The 9,618-nt window shown below is 43.9% G+C and overlaps 1 protein-coding gene across 1 annotated transcript; it reads left to right on the forward strand.

Annotated features, from left to right (window-relative positions):
* Positions 1-554: 554 nt before the first annotated feature.
* On the forward strand, positions 555-8,373 carry LOC120657328 (putative transcription elongation factor SPT5 homolog 1). Its single transcript, XM_039935626.1, has 21 exons — positions 555-1,024; positions 1,858-2,105; positions 2,199-2,342; positions 2,404-2,565; positions 2,659-2,742; positions 3,061-3,131; positions 3,217-3,574; positions 3,675-3,830; positions 3,911-4,008; positions 4,097-4,145; positions 4,218-4,370; positions 4,477-4,620; positions 4,706-4,805; positions 4,944-5,118; positions 5,190-5,231; positions 5,299-5,390; positions 6,931-7,003; positions 7,167-7,221; positions 7,329-7,596; positions 7,719-7,819; positions 7,961-8,373. The coding sequence occupies exons 1-21, from the start codon at positions 727-729 to the stop codon at positions 8,201-8,203; spliced, it is 3,114 nt and encodes a 1,037-aa protein (XP_039791560.1). The 5' UTR covers positions 555-726; the 3' UTR covers positions 8,204-8,373.
* The last annotated feature ends 1,245 nt before the right edge of the window (positions 8,374-9,618 follow it).

Genomic DNA, 9,618 nt, shown 5'->3' on the forward strand with positions numbered 1-9,618 from the left:
TGCATTCTCCACATGGCGTATTCGAAAAGCATATCCGCGGTGTGCATCAACGGGATATGCCGAGACGGCCAAAACGGGATAGCAAAGGTGTTGCAGCAACAGGCTCTTTGAGGATTTTGTGTTTTGGCTCTAAATTTGGACAAACAAACTAGCACGTATGTGATCTAGTCGAATTTATTATCGGAATAATTTCTTTGTTCTAACACAAAAGATTTATTCTGTAATAAAAAAATTGCAACTAAAAGTTATTCCACTTTATATGATAGTTTTTTCTGCTAGTCACGTATGTGACTTCTAATATTTACCGTCTAAACGGGCTGGACCAGAGGGTTGGACGACAGATGGGCCGTCGACCACATCATTGTGCAGTAGCAGCCCAGTTACTCAACAGAATGGGCTGCAACTCGTTGGACCGCCGTGATCCCGTTCCGGGCAAACGGCAAGTCCAGTCCAAAGGAAACCGCATCGGCCCCGCCCAACCAAACGCTCTGGATTATGATAAGTCGGTTCCAGTCTTCCAGCCCTTAAATACCCTCTTCCGGCAACCGTACAGCCGCTTCCGCATCTGCCCCGCTCGCCTTCGCACCCAACCATCGCCGAGGCCGCAACTCAGGCTCTCGAGGGTTTTGTGCCACAGCGCGTCCGCGCCAAGCCCCGACGCTCCACCCCGCCGAGTTTTTTCGACCCGCGAGGAGGGCTCGAAACCCTAGCCTCGCCGCCGCCACTATGCCTCGTCGCATCCACGATGAGGAGGAGGAGGAGGAATACGACATGGAAGAGGAAGAGGACGAGGAGGACGACGAGAAGGAGAGGGGCGGGAAGCGATCGCGCGGCGGGGGCCGCGGGAAGCGCTCGCGCGGCGTCGAGAGCTACATCGACGATGCGGCCAGCGAGGACGACGACTACGGGGGCGGCGGCCCTGGGCGTGGCTCCAAGAGGATGCGGTCGTCGATCCTGATTGACGACATGGCCCAGGTCGACGATGACGACGATGTCGACGACGATGGTTCCGCTGGCGAGCCCGGTGAGTCGCTGATTGCCCAATCGATCTCGTTCCAAGTGGTAGAATCGTTCAGTTGGTCTTCCCCAGATCTTAATTTGCGGAAGTTACTGTGAAATTACCAAAGTTTGCACCCTTGGCCTTCAAATGCTGTAGCATAGGGGACAATTTTATAACTGGCTTCTACTCTGGACCGAACTAATAATCGGAACCTTTGATTGCATTATGAGTTGACACATGTCAGTACAATCAAAATGGTGATGTTGGTGAATTATCTACTTGCCTTTTTTCTGGCTTGATCCTGTGCTGTTTTAAGGCTTGTGATTGTATATGTTTCATAAAGGTATTTTAGTCGCGTTACGTAGTCATGGTTCTTCAGAGCCTTCAGCCTTTATTTTCCTTCTGCGAGCCCTCAAGGAACTTCAGGGGGCAAAGTTGAATTTATTTCGGGGATTTGTATTGAACTGGAGATCTTCTGGGGAAAAAAAGAACACCTAGTTCCTGCTCCATAAATCTTGTCATATGTAGATATTATGGCTTCACCTACCCGCGAGATGCTTGAGTGGTTGTACACCCAGTAGAAAGTATATACCAGAGCTAGAATGGCACTGTGCAAATCTTTTTACATCGTCATTATGATGACTTGGAGAATCATATTCACTAGGAATGTGGTTGTTGTATTTATTATTCTCTGGTTGCTCTTCTTTTTTGTTCTAAACAGATTTCGCTCAGTTGTGCAATGTGAATGTACTTAATTGCTCACTAAATTGCAGTGATTTTCCTGTTAGAAAATAAAACACAGTGCAGTTTAGCATGACTGTTTAAGTGCTGACTTGTGTGCCTTTTTCTTTTATCAGACTTTATTGATGATACTCAGGATGATGATGACATCTGTGGCAATGATGTCAGACAGAGGCCTATGCCTCATTCTAGCTCTATGATGGAAGACGAAGAAGCTTTACAAGAGTATTTGAGGCGTTTACGAGAAAGATCTAGATGTGGGACAACGTCCCATTCTGACTATGACGAGGAAGTAACTGAAGTTGAACAGCAAGCTCTCTTACCCTCAGTGAAGGATCCAAAGCTTTGGATGGTCAAATGTGCGGTAGGATAGCTGCAATTTCTAGTGGAATTGAGATTTCTCCACCATTTATTCTTTGTACATTTGAACACCACTGATATCTATTTATGACTTCAGATTGGACATGAGCGGGAGACAGCGGTTTGTCTAATGCAGAAGTTCATTGATAGGCCAGACCTCCAGATAAAAACTGTTGTTGCATTAGAACACCTAAAGAATTTCATTTACATTGAAGCAGAGAAAGAAGCCCATGTCAGAGAGGTAAGTGGTGCTTGACATTTTTATCCGTTTTGGTTCAGGTTTTTAGTGAATTTAATTTCAGGCTTGCAAAGGTTTGAGGAATATCATTGCTTCAGCAAAAATAATTTTGGTTCCTATAAGAGAAATGGCCGATGTCCTATCTGTTGAGAGCAAATCTGTTGATCTTTCAAGGGACTCGTGGGTTCGGATGAAGCTAGGTGTATATAAGGGTGATCTTGCTAAGGTAGGGTCACTTTTGCTGCATCCAGTCCTGACATACCTTCTCCACATCCGGTCCTAACATACCTTCTCCTCATATTGATTTGACCACCTTCAGGTTGTTGATGTTGACAATGTGCGCCAAAAGGTGACTGTTAAGCTCATTCCGAGAATAGATTTACAAGCGCTGGCAAATAAACTGGTAAGTTCGTTCTTACTGGCTAAAGATCTGACGTTTGTTGTTACTGTTCAATAAGACGTTTACATGTCTGATCTTGTCTTGAGTGAACCGAGCAAACTTTGTTAGGTTTTACATGATTATATCATTTTGGCACATCATGATTGCAGGGTTTTCCTATGAGATGCACTGATTATTTTTTTTGCAAATAGTGTTCGGAATTTTACTGTGGCCTCTTTATATATCTAAAGGATATTCTTATAACCTATCTTACGGAAAAATATGCATTTTTTTGTCATGTTCCCTCTGGTGCTGAATTGCTTGCTTTGGTGGTGTTTTCAGAATGGGAATGAGGTTGCTAAGAAGAAGTCATTTGTTACCCCACCAAGGTTCTTTAGTGTTGATGAGGCGAGGTACTTTTTTTATCCTTTTTGTCACCTAATGTTTTTTTTTGTATTTCTTTTTTTTTGCTGCTGTTTGCTAATACAAATGAAACAGGGAGATGCACATTCGTGTCGACAGGAGGAGGAATAGAGATTCTGGTGAATACTTTGATGTTGTCGACAGTTTTATGTTCAAAGATGGCTTCCTGTACAAAACATTCTCTATGAAATCAATTAGAACACAGAATATTCAGCCCTCATTTGATGAATTGGAGAAGTTCAAAAGACCTGGTGATGACCTGAATGAGGATGTGGCTAGCTTGTCCACTCTGTTTTCAGATAGGAAAAAAGGCCACTTCATGAAAGGTGATGCTGTAATTGTTATTAAAGGTGATCTCAAAAACTTAAAGGGCTCTGTTGAGAAGGTGGAGGATGGTACAGTTCACATTCAACCAAAACTACCTGGGCTTCCGGTAGTCACTCGCAAACTAAAGTTACTATTTTATATTCAATTTAATTATAAATTATTTTATCAAAATTACCTTAACAACTGATGAACTCCTCATAACCTAGAGAACGCTTGCCTTCAGTGAAAAGGATCTCTGTAAATATTTCAATCCTGGATACCATGTAAAAGTCGTATCTGGAGTTCAAGAAGGCGCAACAGGCATGGTTGTCAAAGTGGAAGGGCATGTTTTAATCATTTTATCAGACACTACCAAAGAACATGTGAGATATTTTTGTGTCAGGCGTATTAGTATTTGAGTAGTGCAAACTCTTTTTTTCTTCGTAACATCGTGTGACTACAGATCCGCGTGTTTGCAGACCATGTTGTGGAGAGTTCTGAGGTCACCACAGGGATTACAAGAATTGGTGATTATGAATTGCATGACCTTGTTCTTCTTAAGTAAGCTCAAATTAGGAGTGAACGATTCTTCTCCTGATTTATGTATGAATGTATATGGACTAACTTATCCTTCCCCTTCACTTCTCAGCAACTTATCATTTGGGATAATTATACGTGTGGAGAGTGAAGGATTTCAGGCAAGCTGATACTTTTTATCTATTTTTCGTGGATGTTAATTTTTATGTTATTGACCTTTAATATATGATTAGATTCTGAAGGGAGTGCCTGATAAACCTGAATTGGTCCTTGTAAAACTGAGAGAAGTAAAGAGTAAGATTGATCGACGCACATCTGCTAAAGACCGATCCAATAATATTGTGTCAACTAAAGATATTGTGTGGGTTGTTGAAGGAGCATGTAAGGTGTGTCTAAATTCACATGATCTATATTTTCAGTTGTTTCTATAAGAACTTTTGTTTATTTTGAATATTTTTATACATCTATCCACATTTTTTCTTGTCATGACAGGGAAAGCAAGGTCCTGTGCAACATATACACAGAGGCATACTTTTTATCTATGATCGCCACCATCTTGAACATTCAGGATTTATCTGTGCAAAATCACAATCTTGTGTCCTTGTTGGGGGCTCAGCCAGCAGCCACAGTGGGAATGTATATGCCGATATATAGACTAGATTATCTTGATTAATAACTGTGAATAATGTGTCTGACCTCATTTGCTTATAATACCCTGCAGGCAATGGATACAGCTGATCCAAATTTTCGCGCTTTTAGCTATCCAGCAAGGATTTCAGAGTCTCCAGGGAGGCTGCCCCCAAGAGGACCTCACATGAATTGTAAGAATATGTTTAGTTTGAAATATTCATTGTTTGAGTTGCAGTATCCTCTTTAATCGACTGTATTACTTAGGCAAATCCAGCCATTTTCTCTATGCTTATGCTCATACAATAATGCACCCCTTCTATGTAATGCAGCTGGTGGAAGGTTTGGAGGGAGGGGTGGTGGTGGCAGAGGGAATGATGCCTTTGTCAATAGATGTATCAAAATCAAATCTGGCCCATACAAAGGATATCGTGGCCGTGTGAAAGAAGTAACTGGTGCACTTGTGCGTATTGAGCTTGATTCGCTGATGAAAATTGTCACAGGTAAGTTTTTATTGTAAATGTTCTTGCTGTTATGCCTCTTATTTTAGTTCTAATTTATGCAAATATATAGTTAAGAGAGGATGTTGGTGACACAGCTGCTGTTGCAACACCATTTCGGTAAATTTTCTTCTTGTTTGTCATCTGTATTTGTTTAGTTTCATTTGCTAACAAGTTACATTATCAGTGAAATCCATTATTCAAGGGGTGTTGAAACACCTGTGCTTCCATCTCAAACACCACTACATCCTATTCAGACTCCGATGCGGGATCCTGGAGGTGTGTTTTTACATGCTTTACTATGGTTCATTTAAGATTGCTAAAATATAATTAGGAGTAAAATGGACCACCGGTCCTTAAACTTTCCCCGCTGTGTCATCCCGGTCCACGAACTTTCAAAGTATGTCATTACCATCCCTAAACTCAATTCGGGTCTCTAATCCCCCCATAATGGGTCCAGCTGACCTCATCTATATGCAAATAGCCCCCTGCTCTTTTTTTCCTCACCATCAAGCATCGATCAGTACCCGTTCAAAAAAAGAATCGATCTCCGGTCAAAAAAAAAAATAGAATTGCACGTACGCCGGCCGGTGCCGTGACGTCGCAGCACGCGTCTGCGTCGTCGCTCGCCTGTTTCTGCTGCCCCGCTCCCATGCCACTTGCCACGGCGACGGGCGACGGGCAAACGTGCGCGCGCTCTGGCGCCCTGCCTACCCGTGTCATGGCCGCCCGTGCGTGCAGTTGATAGAAATATACAATGAATTTTGAATCATGAAAACCATGCTACCCAACCTGTTGATAGAAAAAATTGGCACCTAAATAGTTTAGCAGCCCTTCAATTCATCCCCATCTATTTGTGCTCTGGTTCAAGTAACCCTAACGCTCATCGCACGGAACCATCGCACGGAACCATCGCACGTACACAACATGATTAGGGATGGAGGAACTCACTATAGACCGACGCAGGATGCCCTTTGCCGCGCAATTGCGCCGCCATGGTCACCTACCAGATGCGCTCTCTTATCACCAGGCGCGCACGCAATGCTTCTCGCCAGGTGCGTGGAGGAGACAAAGCGATGGCGGCGGCAACCGAAGCAATCGCTTCTCGCAGGAGGGCTAGTTTCTCACGTGCCGAACAGATCGCTTCTTTTTTATTTTGACCAGAGATCGATTATTTTTCTCAACGGGGAATAGATCTATCGATGCTTGATGGTGAGGAAAAAAAGAGCAGGGGCTATTTGCATAAAGATGAGGTCAGCTGGACCCATTATGGTGGGATTAGAGACCCAAACTGAGTTTAGGGATGGTAATGACATACTTTGAAAGTTCGTGGACCGGGATGACACAACGGGGAAAGTTTAAGGACCGGTGGTGCATTTTACTCTATAATTAGTATTCTTTATGAACATTTGCTGTGTTGGACATGAACATGATGATCCACAAGATTTTCACATATGTTGCTAAGAAGCGCCAATAATTTATATTTTGCGGTAGTTGTTTGGTGGCAGCTCTTACTTGCATCATCACTTTCTCTGGGCCTCTACATGTACTGTTTATACTGCTGTAAAGCTAGGAAAACTAGAGGCGAATCTGAGTACGTGTATTATTTGATCTGTATGGAGGCAACCACTTTTATTTATTTCCTACCACTTGAACTTATGCACTCTTTGTATTCGGTGCCATTTTCATCCCACAATTGGATAAAACGACATATATGTGTAGTTTCTATCTTTTTTGGATTATGTATTGTTTCTTTTATTTTTCTTCAATAAGGTTTCTTATTTTAACTTATCTGGCAATAATTATATTATTTCTACAGCGACCCCAATTCGTGATGGAATGAGGACTCCAATGCCTAATCGAGCCTGGGTGCCAATGAGCCCCCCTCCAAGGTATGCGCGCTCTTTTTTGTAGAATAAATTGTTTTGGTGCACATTATCTATAGAAGCTGATAGTTGAGCTAGAAATAAATCAGCTCAAGATCATAAATCATCTCAACTTTTAAGCAGTAACCTGTATATATTGGGTGCTGACTTTTTGAATTATTTATTACAGGGACAACTGGGAAGATGGAGATCCGTCCAATTGTGCTAGTAGTCCATATTACCAGGTTAATGCGCTGCTTCTTGCTTGTTCATTATGATGTTATAATATCAATAAACTTTTGGCTGGCAGTTGATTATGCTTCTGCATCTTTGGTTTTCTTTTCCTTTTCAGCCTGGAACTCCACAAGCTAGACCTTATGAAGCTCCCAGTCCTGGATCAGGGTGGGCTGGTTGGGGTGATGCTTCAGGAAAAGCTCAAAGCACGTGCGCAACAGGTTGGGGTGATACTTCAGGAAATGCTCAAAGCACGTGTGCACCTTCAACGCCCATTGTGCAACCGACGACCCCAGTGTCTGCTGCGTCCTATTTGCCTGGTACTCCAGGTGGCCAGCCGATGACTCCAGGATATGCAGGAATGGATTCCATGTCTCCTGTAATAGGTTCGTCCTTGGTCTTCTGTACTGTCGCATTTGCAGTGAAAATTATTTTGCAGTCTGGAGCTCTGGATTGGATCAAACGGGCACAGAGAAACAAAAGATCAATCTTCTTGAAATGCTTGCAGGTGGGGAGGCTGAGGGCAACTGGCTTCTGCCAGATGTTTTGGTGAGCGTCTCCAGGGGAGGGGATGAGGTCACAGACGCTGTTGTGAAGGAAGTGCTCCCGGTAACATGTCTTAGTTGACTGAACTTTGTTGCCCCAACGTTTTCATTGACTTTGCAGTGCTAACAACAACAACAACAACAACATAGCCTTTTGTCCCAAGTGAGTTGCAATGCTAACATTGCTGAAAATCTGGACTCGCAGGATGGTTCGTGTCGTGTTGCCCTTGGGTCGCAGGGCAACGGAGATGAACTGATTGCAACTGCAAACGAGCTAGAGGTGGTCAGACCGAAGAAAAACGAGAAGCTCAAGATAATGAACGGCTCCATGCGTGGAGTCACGGGGAAACTAGTTGGAATTGATGGGTCTGATGGCATCGTGAGGGTGGAAGGTAGCTTAAACGTGCAAATAGTTGACATGGTGATTCTTGGTAAAGTGGCTGCTTGAGGACGCTTCTTAGTTTAGTACCCAATCTAACTTGGCGTATTTTATTACCCCATGAACATGAGTACCAAAAATGTACTTTTTTCTGGAAAAGGACGGCAAGAGCTTTGCCAGATGTATTATTAGACGGAGAAAGAAGAAAAGGGAGAAAAAGGGAAACATTACTAAGATCATTAAGCTGAAGTCGACGCAAACCTACTGAAAAGGCTAAAACATACTGAAACTGGATTCCCCGGTCGATTTTGCTCCTCCTGCTGCCTAACATGTCGTGGGGAGGTTTGACAGTTCATGTTTGCTGAGATAATTCCGTAGTTACTCAGTTTGCCATTTCTTTTAACGAAGACTTTTATTTGGCAGTTCTCTTTGGCGTGCGCTTTCAGTTTGTCAATAATAGACTCCTATGCTTCAATAAAAGCCATCGACTTACTTTAAGATCAAAGCATAACAGAAGAAGAAGCTATTGATCCGTTACTTTTACCCCCCAAAATTTACACATCTTTTTTTTTGGAAAAGGGCCAAAGTTTTTATACATTAACATCAAGACGACAGTAAAAGCAAAATTTACACCAAGTTACCAGTACTCCAAGTAATAGATACCTGAAACGGCCATACATACCAACTGCAGGGAGGGTGAAATTCTACATGCAAAAGGGTGTCCTGTTCTGATTCAGCGGCTAGTTTACATTACAGATGGCGTGTGCGTCCGTCAGGCCTGTGGCATGTACAGCGACAGGCACCCGACGAGCCACACCAGCAACGCGAAAAACAGGCGAGGCAGTGGCACCGGCGCCTTGGCGCCGATTATCACGGTCGCGCCGAAGAGCATCAGGAGGAGCGCGGATCCGCGCAGCAGCCGGCCGCGGCCGGCGTCATCAGGCCCGGTGGCCGGGACGGCGACCTGTTCCATTTCTGGCTCCGACGCGGTGGCCTCCTTGGTGACAGCATTCCCATGGCCCTGAGGCGCCTGAGCCATCGGAGGTGCGAAGTGGGGAGCTGATGTGAGTCTGGAGCAGCTCAGTCGTCCTACAGAGACGATTCACGAATGCCTTTGGATGGATGGTTTTTCGTGGCCGGCCGGTGAAGACCTTTATAGTGCTCACGGCCTCGCAGGACGCGCAAGGGCTGGTTTCGTTTCGAAAAGAAAAAAAAAAGGCTGGTTGCTAGCGATTAGTCAGAAGGTGCGGCGGGTTTAGAGAGGCACGTGCACTTACTGGGCCTTCCACGGCAGAAAAGGGAGTGTCTCTGCTGAAGAAAATCCCTTGTTGCAGAAATAAAACGGAGAACTCAGCAGTAGTATAACAGTAGTCGACTTCATTCTGTCGCATTTCCATTCTTATGTTTGGTTTGGCATTAGCATTAGAGCTTGTTTGGTAGATATGGATCCATTCCAGACTGGGAATGATAGAAACAATAAGAAA

This window comes from Panicum virgatum, chromosome 1N (genome assembly GCF_016808335.1).
Source record: "Panicum virgatum strain AP13 chromosome 1N, P.virgatum_v5, whole genome shotgun sequence".
Classification (NCBI taxonomy): domain Eukaryota; kingdom Viridiplantae; phylum Streptophyta; class Magnoliopsida; order Poales; family Poaceae; genus Panicum; species Panicum virgatum.

What these genes read in the sequence shown, in the direction of transcription:
- LOC120657328 (XM_039935626.1), top strand. Translation starts at nt 727, where the DNA reads ATGCCTCGTCGCATCCACGATGAGGAGGAGGAGGAGGAATACGACATG. An exon ending in AAGCGCTGGCAAATAAACTG is followed by an intron (nt 2,743 to 3,060) that starts GTAAGTTCGTTC and finishes TGGTGTTTTCAG; the next exon opens with AATGGGAATGAGGTTGCTAA. An exon ending in CAGACACTACCAAAGAACAT is followed by an intron (nt 3,831 to 3,910) that starts GTGAGATATTTT and finishes GTGTGACTACAG; the next exon opens with ATCCGCGTGTTTGCAGACCA.